Here is a 17,982-nt window from a genome sequence, read left to right on the forward strand (position 1 = left end):
AATCATACATATGTTCGGGTCTGCTTCCATTGATCTGTCTGTGAGTCTTCTACGGGCACCATACCATCATATTATTTTAAAAAACATACTGAAGTTTCTTTTTTATTTTCTACATGACTATCCCATTGGGGTGCAGGGAGTAACAAAAGAGGGGGTGCCGGACTCAGGCCAAAATCTCTGAGAGAGGTAGAAAGCACCAGGGATGGACAGAGGTCAGCAAGAATGTCGGGACAGAAGTTAAGCTGTTTGTCTCCAAAATTTCACTTCACACCTCTGTCACTCAATAGCTGTTTGGCTTTGGGTAAGTTAACTCACCTTTCTCTGCTGTGATTTCCTTACATGTAAAATGAGGTTGTTAAGAGGTTAAATGAGTTAGTGTAAAACTCTTAGAAAAATGCACAGCTCATAGCAAACATTATTATCAGTTAGTTATTTGAAGCTATCTTCCACTTCCATCATGCCACTGAAATTACTCTTCTAAGGACATCAATGATTCCTTAATTGTCAAATTAATATGGGACAGGGATTAAAATTACAGGCTCTCTAGAATCAGGCTGCCTGGATTAGAAAAATACCTCTGCCATTTAAAGCTGTGTGACCTTGGCAAAATCACTCAGTCATTCTGTGCCTTAATTTCTCCATCTATAAAATGGGAATATTAATAGTGCCAACCTTATGAGGTATTACATGTAGTCTTGACATAATAAATGTAAACTGCTTAGTGCACAGTCTACCACACAAGTAAATTCTCAGGAAATGGTAATTACAACCATCATCTTACCTGATTGTCTTGGGGCATTTGACACTGATGTTGACCCTCAACTTTCTGACGCATTTTCCTTTGTGTTATGGTTTGGTTCTCAACCCATCACTTCATGTGCTTTCTTCTTTTACCTATCCTGTAAAATGCCGGCATTCTCCAAGGTGTCCTCCACTTACCCTAATCTTTGGTGACCATACAGTTTCTTGGTGTTCCTTCTTTTAAGCCAAGAGTTGGCAAAACTTTTATTAGAGGACCAGATAGTTAATACTTTAGGCTTGTGGACCCTATGATCTCTGTCACAGCTACACACTGAATGATGAAAGCATTCATTGAAAGTACATAAATGAGCAGGCATGGTTATTTTACAACAAAACTTTGTACACAAAAACAGACAGTCAGAAAATGGACCATAGTTTTCCAACTCTTCCTCTAGGTAGTTGTTACAGCTCAGGTATGCCTGGATTAGACTACTCATCACACTGCATCTATCCTCCCTCCTGGACTGTGGGCTACCTGAGAGCCCAGTGTCCTTCCATTCTTGCATGCTCTGCATGCAGCACACAATCGGGCTGATATATTAAATCAACATCTGCCGAAACACTGAATGAGATGAGCATATAATATCAATCTTAACAGTTAAAAATTCTGTAAGGAAGAAGGCATTTCTTCCATGTGAACCCTTCAGTAGCTACCAAAACAAACTATAGAGAAGACCTCATGGCCTGTAAAACACACTGAAATGCCTAGTAGAATTAATCTTTCTTTCCCAAATGTGAAAGGGAAATTCAGGTCCAGGAAATTCATAATTTCAAGGACCAAGTAATATTGCAGACATCAAAATAGAGCTGTCCAGCATGATCTATAAAACAGGACACACTTTATAGGAATTGAGAAACAGCTGTTTCCCCATTTCTGTCTTAAAAAGGGGAATAGGCTACAGGGCTCAGGGGTATATGCTAAGCATATGGAAAGAATTTATTTGCTTAAAGAAATGTGACATGGAGCTGGCAAAGTGCTCAGTTTGTAAGAGATAATGTCCTGGTGGGTGAAATTAAGAGGATAAGAAGGATATATACAGAGTCATTTCAGCATTGTGATTAATGAAAAAGGAAACACCAATAAACACTGAAGGGAAAAAAAAGAAAAGTAAAGTTGAAGCTGAAAAGAACTGAATATGCTCTAGGGAAGACACTAGCTGCAAGAACCAAATATCACTTGCAATAATAATGACTTTAGTAAAATAAATTTTAGATAAAGACGACACTGGTTTAGGGGAAAATATGGAAACCAAAACTCGAGTCACAAGTAACAATGTGAATATTGAGTTTCTCTAAATATAGTGTAGAGAATACTTATAGACCTAAGAATACCTGGAAAATATATTAAAGACTCTAGGGAAGAAGTTTAGACTTTTGGAATATCTTTAGAGTAGGTAATAGACAAAGAAGCATGTTTAACTTTTTCCTTTTAATTTCCATGTTTAAACTTAACCAGTAGTAATATTTTAGTATAATTAAACATTTGCTGAACTCCTTTTATGGGAGATTACTCATTCTGTGTGACTCAACATATTCTCTCAGGTGGCAATTACCAGGCAGCACTCTTTAGAATTTTGTAAAATTATAAAATCATTATCGCTGTGAAAAAAGGACCTAAGATTTTCTTAGAAAGAAACACAGTTAATGTTAATTTTCTTCAGCTTTCTACTTCCTCCTGCCTCTTAAGAATTATGAGAGTATTCATTATGTGGCTGCATGGACATTAATTCAGTCATCCTTCAAGTATTTAATGAGCACTTGCTATGTATCAGGTACTGTGCTAAGCACAGAGGAGGCAAGAGGAATAAGATACAGTCCTTACTCTGAAAAGCTGACAATATAGTGAGAACAACAGACGTGTGTAAGCCATTAAAATGCAATGTGATGTTATAGTGATAGAGAACAGACATAAAGTGGTCAGGGACTTGGGCTGGGGGGAAGGTAGGACTGTAAAGGGAGCACCAGGGAATTTTCTAAGGTGACGGGACTGTTTGCATTACTGATGGTGGTGGTGGTCATACACATCTGTAAGTGTGTTAAAATTCACAGACCTGTATGTCAGAAGAGAAAAAAAGGATAATTTTAGTGTACAACAATTTAAAAAACAAAATGAAAAACAATGTGACGGATGCCTGACAACTGGAGAACAGATAAATAAACTGGTATATTCGCTGGAACACCATTCAGCAATAAAAGGAATTGACTACTGGTTAAGCACAACAACATGGATGAGTCTCAAAAGTAAGAGTGAAAGGTGAGTGAAAGAAGCAGAATACAACGAAACATGGCCTATATGGTTCCATCTATATGAAATCTAGAGTAGGCAGCATTAACACAGGACAACAGAAATCAGATCAGTGGTGCTTCTGTATGGGAGGGTGAGGGTGGGGTAGGGATTGACTGGGAAAGGAACTCAGGGAACTTTCAGGTGTGACTGAAATGCTCTAGGTCAAAACTGATGGAACTTCAGATTTGAGTTTCTCAATACATGTAAATTATATACCTCAGTAAGTAATATGCATTTAGCTATCTTAGCTTGTCTTGCACAACACAGAATTGCTAATTGTGTTTAAAGTCGTAAAAAAAATTAACAACCTTTCTACCATATGTTAGCATTTTCTCTTTAAAATAAATTAAAATTTCTTTTGATTTCTTAATGAAATACACACAATATCCAGTAATAAACCTCATGACAAACATAATTAAAATGCAGGTGCAGAGTATGCAGAAGTCCGGGGACAAGGAGGCCAGAGCTCTGCTTTCTGTTGGGGTGAGGGTCTGTTACCAGGGAAGGCATTCAGAAAGAAGTGAATCTCACTGGGATGCTGAAGAGAGAGTAGAAGTTCAATGCAAAGATCAGGAAAAGAAAGGCTTTCCAGAACAACATGTGCAAAGTCACAGATGTGAGAGGGCTGCAGTATGTCCTTCTGGGTGAGGTGCACACAGGGGAAGTGAAGCTGTAAAGGAGAGGTGGGTCCAGACTGTAAAGATTACTCTGTCCCCTCCCCCACCCTCCAATGCACCCCGTGCTAAGTACTTGATGTGGACTGTTTAATGTAATCATAACCATCTCCATTCTTCAGAACTGGGGCTTGGCAAGGTACAGGGCCTCACCCAGGTCCCCTGCCCAGCAAGCATTCCACACAGATAGCTGGGGCTTTCAGTCTCTTGCTCAACAGTGTGTTGCCTCCTATTTGCCATGCTAAGGAGTCTGGCCTTGACTATGATGCTGATGGGACCTAATGGAAGCTTTTGTCTGTCCAGAATCTGCTTTAAAGAGGTAACTGGCCTCTGACAAGAATGGATCATTTCAACTGTGGTTCTTAGTCTTTTTTTTTCTGCCTCAATTCTCTTGAGGAGTACTTTTAATATCATTAGTAATGATGGCTAGCCAGTGATCATCAAAGGCTGTCTGTCTCCATTCCCCTCCTGCCCACCCCAATTCTACAAACACTGCCTTTTGCCAAGAGGTTCTAATTTTGGAATTGGGTCAGCAACTAGATGATCATTCTATAAGTCTCTGGGTGGGAGATGGTATACTCTTGGGATCCCCCAAATGGGAACATGTATGGAGTGGAGGAGCTGGTACTAGAGAATTTTGTGCAGATGTCTAAGATCCTGAGGTAAGTAGATTTGCTGATCTGTTATTTTCAGGTCTTCCTGATGATCTAGATTTCTTGGCCCCTGGACCACGTGAGTATGGAACTCTGTCAGGCTTGGTGGTTTTAGAGACATCCTTGAAGACAGGACATTGCCTTGGTGGTGCTCTAAGGATTATGCTTCTCTGCTGAGGGGACCCCAAGAAGGCTCTCAGAAGAAGCCACGCCCTGATTTCAGGACAAACACTTCCTAGGAAGCTCCATCTATGGACGGAGATGAAGACTGAGTAAAGGGCTTGGCACTGGCATTGGAGAGTTGCCTTAATTGATAATGGATTTAAAATAATCATAACAGAGGGGCACAGAGCTCTGTAACCTGTCAAGTGTGTTCACATTCCTTATCTAAAAATAATTTTGAACCCGACAAAAATGCTGGAGGTCAGATGAGGAAACTGAGGCTTAGGGAGGTTAAATTGCTGACACTTGCACAGTTTGCCTGCCTGCCTACTTTTTTCCCTTAGTTTTCTCCCTTCCTCTCTGCCTAACTTCCTTCTTCCAGTTTTAAAAAATATCTAGCTATTAGAGTTAACTATGGGCCATCTTATTCTAGAAAGGATTTAAGGCAGCTTACAAGGTTACAAAAAAAAAAAAAAGATAGTATAAATTAACAGTGGGAGTGAATATGAAAGAAAAATAAGAATTAGAACTGAAATCAATCCAACAGTTACACTAAAGATGTTATAATGACATATATCTGCTATTGATGGGGCACAAATTGGATTCCGAGTTTCTAGTTGCCAGTGTGAAAAAAGGAAACATTATTATTCAGAGTGGCAAATGGCTAAAAACAATAATAGCAACAACAACAACAAAACAATTCCTCAGGAGAAGTACAATTTTGTGTTCTTAATAATCACAAGTCAAAATGCACAGCAACTTCCTTTGATAATTTAACAGCTTTGAATTAGGCCTAAAAGATAATTCTAGTTTTCACACAAGAGAAACTACCATGTCATATTTTAAAGAACATGAACAGTAGACCATCTCTTTGAACTGCTACAGCAAACTCCATTTACAGAAACCAAAGCAGGTGAGACCCCAGTGAACTCATTAGTTGTTGAAACAATTTCAAGACCAAGGGAGATAGGCAGGGTGACTACTTCCACATTTGCTGCAGTGGAAGAGAAAAAAGCCCACCTACCACGCTACCGGAATAAATAGGTCTTTATAGAGATATTTCATCTTTTTTGTAAATTGTTTTAATTTCATGATTAGGACTTGGTGGCAAATATTACACAATCTTTCTACATCTTACGTCTCTAATGATGACTATTCCGGAGCGCTACTTTCTATGTTGTACAACTTGCTGCCTTCAGGCCCCAGGCTCAGGGTTTATTTATATTGGCTATTTTATACTTTCTTCACTCAACCCTCCAGTTTCCCTTACTTTTATGCCAAGGAACGAGCACAGAGTTTTTCCTTTTTATAATTTATATATGCAGAAAATATATCCAAGTCAGGAATGACCCTTTCATCCACAGGAAGAGTCTGGGGCCACCTGACTCATTGACACGACAAGCCCAGAAATAGAAAAAGCGATCTGGCTGAGAGACAAAGACGAGTGGAAACTTCTAAGCCAGCATACAGCTAAGGTGCTATGTCATACGAAGTTAATTCTCTGAGGTCAGCGATTAGAGTCAGGATACAGCCCAAACATAATTCTACCTGCTAATTACTTGACCCAATATTTATTTCATTGAGCGAGATGCCCAGCCACGACTTCCAAGTGAGGGCTTGAAGGCAGAGGGAAGGAAGCAGACAGCCAGAGAAATAGCAACTCCTTTCTTTTACAAATAGATGTGTATCCCAGGCTCCTAACTGAAATGACTTTCCTACCTTGTTAAGTGAGAGATCAGACGTGTCATCCTCCTCCCTTCTGAGCATGATGAGCCACGTGAGATCAAGGAGCTGCTTAGCAAAGTGCGTAAGATGCCTGAAGAAACTGAGCTGTGTTCTCTCATGAGAAGCCTGGAGGCGAGATGGTAACAAAGCCACCTTTTATATGAGAAAGAGGAGAAAGCCAGGCAAGAGCAGAGTGGCTGGAATGGTGTAGGTATGCATCTTTGGACTTCTGACGACGTATATTCTCCCCGATAAAGACATTCAGAGTGGCAGTAAGAAGGAACGCCACTTGCCAGATGGAAATGTTGGATTAATGACAGTACCAAGAACAGGAATGACTAAAACACAGGGAGTAAATTAGGACAACAGCCCTTATTTAAAGGAGGTGTCAAGCAGTGCCCAAAGGATTGGTGGGCGTGTGGAAGAGTAGAATCTGAAACAGTGGATCTGAAAGCCAGGACTTGCCCATGTGAGACTCAACAACAATAGAAATAACAGCGTCAGCAGGTGCTGTCACCTTACACCGAGTGACTGCTCTGTGCCAGGCACTGCACCAAGAGCTTTATGTCTATGACCTTGCTGAGGAGTGCTGTCGCCTCCCTTCCCTGGTGGCCCTTTGCCATTTGGGGCTTTTTTTCCCCTTATGGGATGTCCTTGATGTTCAAACAAGCTAATGGCACCTGAATAACAAAGCCGGGTGGTGAGGACTGTAAGGATGGGGAGGTATCTACCGCATCACTGGTCTGCTGCCGACCCTGAATCACGAGGCTGCTGAGAGGGTCAGGGTCACCAGGTGTGCGACCTGGGGGCCGATGGGAAGGCCCAACCTCCCCAACCTCTTGCTTTCTCCCATCGTTCCTATTTCTTCCCCACAATCAACACACGGTGAAAGAAAAGAAGGGAAAGGCTGATGCCTATGGCTGAAGTGTGTAGTTTAATGGCCAGAAACCAGACTTGTCACATGTAATCAAATCATTGTAGTGTTGGTGACAGAGTTAAGACAGTTGAAAAAACAGTTGCTATTACAATTTCCAATTTTCAAGTTATTGTTGGGGCTGAAATTTCTCTCACCTCAGGAGTTTTTATTCTGGAAAATCTCCAAAGCACACTTTTAGCCATATTCGGGTAATTGAAACATGAAAAAAATAGCAATGTTTTTCAGCCATATTAAACTCTAACCAGATGCTCTTAAAAACCTTTTTGCACATACATAGCACCTTTTATTCTAGAGGAGAGACATTTTATTTGTCCTGAACTGTATCCACCATAGACTGAAAATACTAACAACTCTTTAAGAACCATGGTAACCCACTGACACATACCATCTCCAGAGAGGAAGTAAAGAGGACCCCATCGACCTTTCTAATTCGCCCTCTCCACTCACACCACTGGGAATCCAAGTCAAATCAATTTAACATTTACTGAATACTTTCTGCATACCAGGAACAAAGCTGAAGAACAGTGGAAAGTTGGCATGAATTTAACCAACATGCAAAGTGAAAATGACATGTAGGATTCCTATAAAGAGTATGAGGGCCAGGATCCTACCTGAATAGCTCACCTGATTGTTTGGCTCATCTAAAAGACAGTGCACTTCTGGCATCTTCTATTAACCACTAGGCAAAGAGAGAAACGACTTGGGCATTTGGAGAAAAAGCAGCGTGGAGAAAAATTAATGAGAGATTGCCTAGAGTCCATGAATTCTCAGGTCACCACCCTCAGGAAAACCCCAGAGCATGACCCAGCAGTACCTTGCTTGCTTCCCCACTAACCATTTGACCCCTTCCATTCTCTACATGAAGGCCAGAAAGACCTTTTAAAAATGTAAACAGGACTATATAACCTTCCAGGTTAAAACTCCATAGCAGTTTGCTTTTATACTTAGAATTACACCCATACCTCCCTACCACAAACCACAGGCCCTGCCATGACTGGGCCTCCCCGTCAGCCTCTCCTGTTCTCCTTGGCCCACTACACCCCAGCCACACTGACCTCCTGGGGTTCCTAAAACATGCCAACCCCCTTCTCGCCTCAGAGCATTTATGTTTATTGTTCTCATACCTGGACTGCTCCTCCTGGTCTAGATCCTTCATAATACTCAGGTCCAGCTTACATGTCACCTCTTCAGAGGTCTTCTCTGACATCCAAAGTGGGCCCTCCCCTCCCTCTCCATTCTCTGCCACTATCTTCTCTTACTTTCTACCACAGAGATATCACAAGCTGTAATTATCTGAGTAATTTGTTAACATTTAATTTATTTGATCCCTCCCATAGACTTTAAATTCCAAGATGGCAGGAACCAACAACATCTGTTCTTTTGGTCATATCCTCAGTGTTCGGGATAGTCTCTGGACACAGCAGAAAGGCAGTAAATAATGGTTGAACGGATGAATGAAGTGAATATAACTGCAAATAGTAAATTAAAAAAAACAAGAGAAGGGGGTCATTTTTTTATTTTATGTTTTTACTACCATAAATACTATTATACTACTGTAAATCTTGGGTTTCTGTTTGAGGTTTTTTAAGTATTCATTTTAACCAGGACCACCCTGACTGAACTTAAGAGGCTAAAAGAATGGAGACCCAACTTATGGCTACAATTAGAAAGTTTCAAAATGATTGCTTTACAACACCAGGTTTGGCATACAATACATTTTGAATAAGGGAGGATTAGCCATTTCTCATTTAAAGATATTTGTGGTTGAAAACAGAGCTGCTATTATCTATGTAGAACAACGTTTCTTAAGAATAATTACAAAATAACCTTAAAGTCAAGCACCAGAACACTAAGAATGGAGATAACACAATGTATTCCTGGAAAGCTATTGTGAGGCTGGTCCGAGTGGAACATCCTTGTCATCCTGCCATTTGGCCCTGGCCTGGGATGCTGAACAATGAGTTGCCTGGAAACTCAGAAGTACCCTGGGTACAGGCCCTCCTCCCCAATCCTGCCAGTGGCTAAAAAATAAGATCTGGAGTCTTCAGACTGTGTTCCCTCTGGTTCTTTGGCCCATAAGAACCATGACTGGTCTGACCACACAAGAAAAAAAGGCCTAGAATTGTCTTCCTGTGTAGGGATGTTCTCTGGGGGCCCGGAGTGGGCCCTGGCTACTCATCTACTGGATGCACAGCAGTAGATCACCTCCTGATTTGCTCAACCCTTAGGATCAATCTTTCTCCTTGATTTCCTCAGTGTGTTTAATTTTTTCTGCTAGGACTCTAGGTGCTCAGCACCTAGTTTATCTGGATGGCATTCAGTTTTCTTGCATAATTCTTGTCTTTCCATGTCTCCTGCTCCCCATTCCCTAGCTGCTGCTTGGGATCTGGCCCCAACTCAGGCAGCTCACTTGGAATCACACTGCAGCCACCTACTCAGATTCTCCCTGCGGGGTTGAAATACCCCATCTGTAATGTATGCTGCTGGTCCCCATGCTGGTGCAGCCTCACCCATTGCTCATCCCGACTCCACCGAGGTCCTAGCATCTTTCATCAGTAAAGTGCATAGAGGTGACACGAGTAGCCCCCTCAGCTCACAGGGATAACCTTGCTTAAACCGAGGGATGACTTTGGGGAATCTGTGATACAGTGGCTTCTTTAAGGCTTTATGTCAAGGAGAGGGCACCCAGTGGTCTGAAATTTAAACCTGAGTTACACAATTTTCATGAATAAAACAAGAGGCTAAAGTTAGATGAGCACCAAGTTTCTTTTCAGGAGAAATATACCAGAGTCCCACAAAGAGGCCTTCCGGTTCCAAATCCTGAAGGTTTCCCACTATACCTCCCTGACCATAATTTTTCTGCTAAAATGCCTCTGGTGCCTCCCCACTGTCTATGGAATACAGTGATAACATCTGGCATCAAAGCATCAAGGCTCTTAACATTTTGGACCCAAATAAAGATTCCACTTTACCTAAGACAAAGCTGGACACCACACCCCTGTCCTCCAGGCATGGGAGCAGCTTGCCATTGCTGAGCCCACCATGTGGTCTCCTGCCAGCATGCCTGTGCTCACATCATGTCCTCTGCTGAGAATGCTCTCCTTCTTATCCTTCTCCTGGCAGAAACCTACTCCTCCTCCCCCAAGACATTCAGTTCAAATATTTCCACCCCCACCTCCACCCATGCAGCCTCCCTGCCCTGCAGTTCACTTAGACTCAGACAGCATTATGTTTACCCTTATGTTATAATGTACAGCCCATTAAAATTAGAATTTTGATGTGTGCCTCTCCTACTACATTCTGAGTTTTGCATGGTACGTTGTGGGTACTCAGTAAATATATGTTGAAGTAAACTGAAAATTGTGTGCTTATACTTGTATACCTGTCCTTTATGTTATTAAGACAAAAGTTACTAAGCCAAGATTTGAGCTGAAAAATTAAACAAGCTTTCTGCTGATATAACATGTCTTTAATAAGATATGTCATTAGAAAGGAAAACAAGATTAGAATGAAACAACACTTTAAAGAGAAGAAGGACTGAGAGGGAAGAAACACTTCTAACTCATGTATTTTCCTATTCACAAAGGAACTTTCTAGCCAAGGAGAAAACGTTGGTCCAATCTGAGATGTTGCTAGAATTATTCCTTCTCTCCTTTTTCCTCTAGTTTTGGGAGAACTAGTACCCATTTCGAAAAGTAATGGGGATGCAAAAGTAAAGAGAGCTATGCAGTGACATATACCAACACAGCTACTGAGTGATGATACAGCTATGCCAAGAGAAAAGCATTACATAATGATGTCAAAATAGGACACTTGAGGAATGTCTTAGAGCTAAAACAGCTGTCACCTGATATTTTGGCACTCCTGAAGTATATGAAGAAACAGCCTGGAAACCAAAAAGTACAAATTATTTGTAACAACAAGATTCCTAAGTAAAAAATATGTTTTCCTCATCTTTTTAAAAAAGTTAACCTGTTAGGATCATTTTCACTTTAGAAAAATATGAAACCCTAAAATATGTATAATTCTAAAACATTGCCCACAGGTGGGTTTCGAAGGAAGAGCGAGCCATCCCTCCCTCATACAAGGTTTTCCTAAACAGACCTGTTTACCTGGAGATACTTATCTATTTTGTGGATTACCCAGACCTCTTTTTTTTCTCTTTCTCCCCTTTTTAAAAGAATTTTTTTTTGGAGTATAGTTGATTTACAATGTTGTGTTAGTTCCAGGTATACAGCAAAGTGAATCAGTTATACATATGACCCAGGCCTCTTATTATCATGTATAAATCAGTAATCCCATCCTTAGGGAAGATGGAGAGGATAATATGTGAAATTTAAATCTGTAAATTTTGCTGCTGGTAAATGTCTGTTATGAAAAAGTTTAAAAGCCTGGAATTTAAAAATGACTGACAGGTTTAATATGTGTGCTTTCTTCTTTCTTGACCTTCTGACTCATTGAGATGCTGTTCTAAAGTTGCTTTACTCTAGGGTTGATTCTTTCCTCTGTCCACTTGCTCAAAGTGGTTGGATGCTTGGTCCATATGATACGTATTTATTGTGCTCTGACTGTGTGCTTGGGGCTGGGCTACAGGGTTGGAAGGTGCACTCTGCTCTAGGAACTGCCAGCCTAGTGGGGGAGAGACAAGTATGTTGCAGTGCAATTGAAGTGGGATTGAGGGTAAGGTGCAGTTGGTACTGCCTTGGGAGTACCAAGGAGGAACATAATCCACATGGCGCGGGGACAGAACAGTGGGAAGGATGAGTCTGGAATCTGAGTCAGGAAAAAGTGAGGCATGCCCAGGGAACACTGTCTCTGACGTCCTGTGACCCAGCTCTGCTACTGAGACCCCTGCATTTCTTTTCACAATTCACAGAAACAAACAAAAAATGAGTTCAAACCTCACTAAATTTTTAAGAACTGATATATCTTTCAAAATCCTGCAGACATCTGCAGTGATAACCATTACTAAGAGTTGAGCAAAAGGCACTCAGTTAGGTTTTCCTGTATCATTTTCAGTCATCAATTGACATACTCACAGAATATTAATACTTAAATAGAGCCAAAATATCTTTCAGTGCAAAACCTGCACAGAGGAGGAAACTGAAGCTCAGGGTCAGTGAAAAAATGACCACTAAAAGACTAGGAATATGTTTCTTCCCCCTGCTATTTCCCTTCTTTACTTGGTTGCTTGGTCACCCGAGAGTAGGTGGAAATAGGACCCTTTACAGAGTCTGTTCTGTTTATGTACACATACAATTCCATCAGCTGTCTGTTGTACCACAGAACTACGACTCAGCCCAGCTTTCCTCTCTTTCCTTCCCTGCAGATACCCATTTGCAGTAGACACGGTGACAGGAAGGCTCTAGGAAGGGGAGAGAATGCCTATCCTTGGGGCTCAGTTTTAAAAATTTAATTGACTGGCTAATGTTAATTCCATGGACCCAAAGAAACTTTAATCATGATGGAATTTATGATAATTATTTTTGAGGATATACACAAGAAGAAACAATTACGTTAGTTCTGGAAGGAGGCCTAGTGGATACTGTGCAAACGGAAAATTAAGAATTATTAAAACAACAAACGGCTATTATTTCATAAAGTTGCTTAAATGTCAAAAGTCTATATTACTAGTATAATTTTAACTGAAAAGCTGTCCTTTAACTCTTTCAAAGCTGACTGAACAAAAAGTGAAAAGTCTGATTTAGGCCCACTGTGCTATGTCAGAATCCCTTCAATATGCCACGTGAAAAGGGAGACTTTGATAAGGAAGTTACTTCTCTGTAGTCATAAATACAATACAACAGCAATGCTGTCTAACCGAGATACATACAAACCAGCTACATAATGTTAAGTTCTCTAGTAGTCTCACTAAAAAGTAAAAAGAAATGGTAAAAATAATTTTTAAAAATTGTGGTAAAATACAAATAACATAAAACTTACCATCTCAGCCATTTCTGAGTGTATAGTTCAGTGGTTTTAAGTACATACATTCAGAGTGTTGTGCAACCATCATCACGATCCATCTCCAGAATTTTCATGTCATCCCAAACAGAAATTCTATACCCACGAAACAGTAACTTCCTGTTCTGCCTCCCCCAGCCCCCGGTAACCTTATTCTACTTTCTGGCTCTATAAATCTCACTATTCTAGGTACCTTATACAAGTGGAATCAGACAGTGTTTGTTCTTTTGTGTTTGGCTTATCTCACTTAACATTTGTCTTCAAGGTTCATCATGTTGTAGCATATATCAGATTTCCATTCCTTTTTAAAGGCTGAATAATATTCCACTGAAGGTATATATCACATTTTGCTTATCTATTCATCTGTTGTTGGACATTTGAGTTGCTTCCACCTTTTTGGCTACTGTTAAGGTAAAAATAATTTTAATGTGTTTTACTTAACTCAGTATATCCTAAATACTAACATTTCAACACGTACTCAATATAGCAACAATTAATGAGATATTTCACATTTTTTTGGTAATAAGTCTCTGAAATTCAATGTGTATTTCATAATCATAGCACAACTCAACTTGAATTAGCCAATTCTTGTACTAACTAGCCACATGTAGCTAGCCATTAACATAGGAGGGCTTGCAGTCAAGATTTGGTAAATCATGACTCCTCCTGGAATACATCAGAGTGGATGATTCTACTTTATTGGTTCTCACACAGCCCAAGTGTTCAGAACCGGGGCTCTGAAGTCATACCAATCTAAATGAAAATTTCAGATCTCTAATTAGCTCAGTGATGTTAGAAAGGGTGCTTAATATTTCCAGATGTCAGTACTTTCATCTGTAAGGTGGAGAAAAAATACTACTTCTCCCATAGGGTTCCTGTGTGAATTAAAATTAAGTAACACAAAGTGCTTAACACAGTGCTGCCACAAAGTGTTACTAATAAGTAGTAAGTATAATAAAAACAATCCACTAGATAATATAGTCACAAAGGCAAGTATCATGTCTGTCTTTTTTTTTTTAATTGTTCTTTTCTCGTGGGCTCCTCACTGTCGTGGCTTCTCTTGTTGCAAAGCATGGGCTCTAGGCACGTGAGCTTCAGTAGTTGTGGCACATGGGCTCAATAGTTGTGGCTCATGGGCTCTAGAGCACAGGCTCAATAGTTGTGGCATACGGGCTTATCTGCTCTGTGGCATGTGGGATCTTGCTGGAGCAGGGCTCGACCTATATCCCCTGCACTGGCAGGCGGATTCTTAACCACTGCCCCACCTAGGAAATCCTTCATGGCTGTCTTTTAATGTGCCCTACACATAGTGGGCACTCAGTTAATTAAGTGAATTAATATTTGAACTTTTCTTTCAGTCATTATAAACTTCAACTTGTTTGCATGACATCTTCACAGAAGTAGCATAATGATTTGCCATGAAGATACAGATGCCTTGAGGTTAGAAAGAGTATGAGATTCTTCTTTTTATCTTCCTTTTCATTAAGAAAACATTATTTTTCTTCCCTCTCCTTGAGGGCGTAGGGCTGATGAGGCTTAAAAGACTGTCAAGGAGGAGGAAGCAGCCAGCAAGTTGGGAAGACTGGTTACATGTGGAGCAGTGAGCAAATAAGTGAATACTCTGAGGATGACAGAGACCAGGTTATCTTCACTGTTGGGGGAGGCAGTTACAAACATGGAAAGGTTCAAAGCTAGAATGCTTCATGGGCTTCCCTGGTGGCACAGTGGTTAAGAATCTGCCTGCCAATGCAGGGGACAGGGGTGTGAGCCCTGGGCTGGGAAGATCCCACATGCAGTGGAGCAAATAGATCCATGCGCCACAGCTACTGAGCCTGTACTCTAGAGCCCTCGAGCCGCAGCTACTGAGCCCACATGCCACAACTACTGAAGCCTGCATGCCTAGCGCCCATGCTCTAGAAGAGAAGCCACCTCAATGAGAAGCCCACACATTGTGACAAAGAGTAGCCCCCACTCACCAGAACTAGAGAGAGCCCGTGCAGAGCAACAAAGACCCAATGTAGCCAAAAATAAATAAATATATATATTTTTTGTATATGAATATATAAATAAAAAGAAGGCTTCATGGTGTTAGATTAGAACTGGAGCTATCAATTTGATCTCTCTGGTATTTGACAGAGATAGAGCAACAGATATGGCTGTGAGTGTATGTCTATTTCCTAGTTCTTTTGGCTGAGAGGGCCTAGAGGCAATGAGCACACCCTTGTCCAATGAGCACAACCAGTGCCCAGATCTTGGTTTCCATATACTATTTTCCGCAATGGACCCAGGTCTCCTTGAAGATGTGGCTAATTCCAGGGCTGGGTAAAGAAAGTACAATATGTGCATGGAACATTTTCTTGTGCTAGAAAGTAAGGAAGTATTTAGAAAATGATGAGGACTTGTCAAAAGGACACAAAAGCCAGGTGAAGGAGCTTCCACTTGCCAAATCTGGGATCATTTGAGCATCAAAATAAATAATGATATTAATGGATTATAAGTCTCTGGATAAAATAGGAATCTGTAACTGCATATTGATATAAATAAATACAAAAATAAATAGGGGAGAAGGGAAAGCTCTTCCCTACAGTAGAAAGTTTACTTAGGAGCAATATATTTACATAGTCTCAAATTATCCCAGAAAAATACCAATTGCAAAGGGAAAAACTGTATCTTTACAGTGGAGAAATCCAGCAGATACCACCTTAACAAAGTGGGGATGGTATGGACCAGCTCCATTTATGTGTCTCCTCACATGATTAACTAAGAACAAAACAGCATTGCTTCTGTTGTATTCCTGCCAAAAAATGCACAGACTCAGTCTCATAATAAGGAAATATCACGCAAACCTAAGTTGAAGAACATTTTACAACATGTTCTCTTCAAAAATGTCAAGTCACAAAAGACAAGGAAAGACTGAAGAACTGCTCAAGACTGAAGGAGAGTCATGACAACTAAATGCTACATATAATCCTGGACCAAAAGAAAGAAACAAATAATCCCCCTCCAAATATTATTGAGACACCTGGTGAAAAGTCAAATGGGAACTATGGATTAGAAAGTAATACTGTAACAATATTAATGTCCTGAATTTGATAGTAATACTATAGTTATGTAGAAAAGCATAGTTACTTTTAGGATAACACTGAAGCATATAAGCTGATTCAGAAAATACACACACATATATAAACACAAGGGGGTGGGTGGGAAGAGGGAGAGTGGAGGAAAAAAGGGGGAGGGGAACGGAGCGAGGGAGGGAGAAGGCAAATGTGGTGAAATGCTAAAAACTGGAGAACCTGAGTGAGGAGGATACAGTAGTTCTTTATAATTCATGTACCTTTTCTGTAAGTTTGAAGTTACTTCAGTGATAATAGCTAAAAATAAAGAGCATAGGTTTTGCTGTGACTCTGATCCAAGTTTGAATTCCAAGTCTGATATTTATCATTCATGAGATTCCAGGGAAATTATTTAATTATTCTGAGCTTTAGTTTTCTCATTTGATCACCAATACAGGACTAACTTAAAGGGATGCTGTGAGGATTAAATAAAATAATGCACAGATTGAGCACCTGGCTGGTGGTGGGTTTGCCTGGTACAGGACCTGACAGCTAGCCAGTGAGGCGGTACATACTTGCTGAAGAAATGAACAAGCTCCTTCCTCCTGCCATCCCCCCCCCCCCAATCAGAATAAGTGATGCCACTTAGAGAAAATTGGATTCTTCAAATTTTAGCAATGTAAAGTATGAGATTTTTCTTAACACCTGAGTAATGTAAACCAGAAACGTTCAATAAGCATAATAAATACCATCATGCATTTGAATGTTGCTCTGAAGTTTCCTCAGCACTTTGCACTCATGTCTCATGTGACACTGAATGGAACAGGCAGGCATTCAAGTTAAAGTTCAACACTGTTAATAACAGCGAATCTCTGCAGTGCCTTGGGTTATGACTGTCAAAGAAGAGGGCATGCCCTTGTTACTTAAATCTCAAACAAGGCTTGCATCAGTTCTTGGTTGCAGGGTACAAAATGAGGTGCAGTCTAATGTCCATCTGGGCATTTGTTCTTGAGATGCTGGCAGTGCTGTTTGTTTGTGGTTGACAGTGTATCTGGGGCAGTGACAAGGCAGAGAAGGGGACCCAGGTTGTGCCTGGGAGGTTTCTTCTCTTGGCCAAGATGTGCACATGAATTTGAAATTACCCAAGAGGGTGGTTTCAGTGTTGCCTGCCAAAGAGTGGTGTCTCCTAATCTGGACAGCAGCTGCTGGGCACAGGCATGCAAACACACACGCAAACACACACACACAGACACGGAGCCTATACCTGCCTTTACTTGTCTGCTCTGGGCAGATGGCTCCTGGCTTTTGGGTCGCCTCATCCTGCAGCTCAGTCCAGTTAGACCCTTTCTTCCGTGGAGACTGGCAAGCTGTGGGGTGAGGGATTCTGCAAGGTCGCCTGTCTGCAGAGTATGAAGGACACTGCCCGGAGAGGGAGGAGGGTTATATTTAGTGTTTGGGCCCAGTCAGTGTTGGGCTACCCACTGTCTCTCCTCTGCGGAACTGTCAGGGGTCCCTGGTTGCAAGTTTTCCGTGGCTTTGAAGCCCACAAAACAAAAACTGAGAGAGTGTCCAAAAAGAAAAGAAGAAAACGTTGTTGGTCCCTGGATTCCACTATTGGATTTTGGTGGGGATGAGAAGAGAGGACCACCGGGTGTGATCAAGCAAAGGCACCTGCACGGTAAGGTAAGTGTCCCTACTGCTACTGAGAAGAGGCTTTGGGGATGTT

General features: G+C 41.0%; 2 protein-coding genes across 7 annotated transcripts in view; one reads left to right on the forward strand and one right to left on the reverse strand.

Moving 5' to 3' along the window:
* Window positions 1–17,982, reverse strand: part of CMSS1 (cms1 ribosomal small subunit homolog) — a 352,758-nt gene that overhangs the window by 44,904 nt on the left and 289,872 nt on the right. The window contains exon 1 of one of the 4 annotated variants that reach the window (XM_057696281.1): window positions 17,521–17,646. The exons of the other annotated variants lie outside the window; for them this stretch is intronic. Within the exon in view, the coding sequence (XP_057552264.1) occupies window positions 17,521–17,575 (55 nt within the window). The 5' untranslated portion in view covers window positions 17,576–17,646. Of the gene's footprint in view, window positions 1–17,520; window positions 17,647–17,982 lie in introns of those variants that run through there. 4 annotated transcript variants of the gene reach the window in all.
* Window positions 17,654–17,982, forward strand: part of FILIP1L (filamin A interacting protein 1 like) — a 289,653-nt gene continuing 289,324 nt past the window's right edge. Inside the window, exon 1 of one of the 3 annotated variants that reach the window (XM_057696270.1) lies at window positions 17,654–17,939. The gene's annotated coding sequence lies outside the window, so the exon portion shown is untranslated. The remainder of the gene's footprint in view (window positions 17,940–17,982) is intronic. The other 2 variants (XM_057696271.1, XM_057696273.1) reach the window with 2 other exon arrangements.

Source organism: Hippopotamus amphibius, chromosome 10, assembly GCF_030028045.1.
Source record: "Hippopotamus amphibius kiboko isolate mHipAmp2 chromosome 10, mHipAmp2.hap2, whole genome shotgun sequence".
Taxonomy (NCBI): domain Eukaryota; kingdom Metazoa; phylum Chordata; class Mammalia; order Artiodactyla; family Hippopotamidae; genus Hippopotamus; species Hippopotamus amphibius.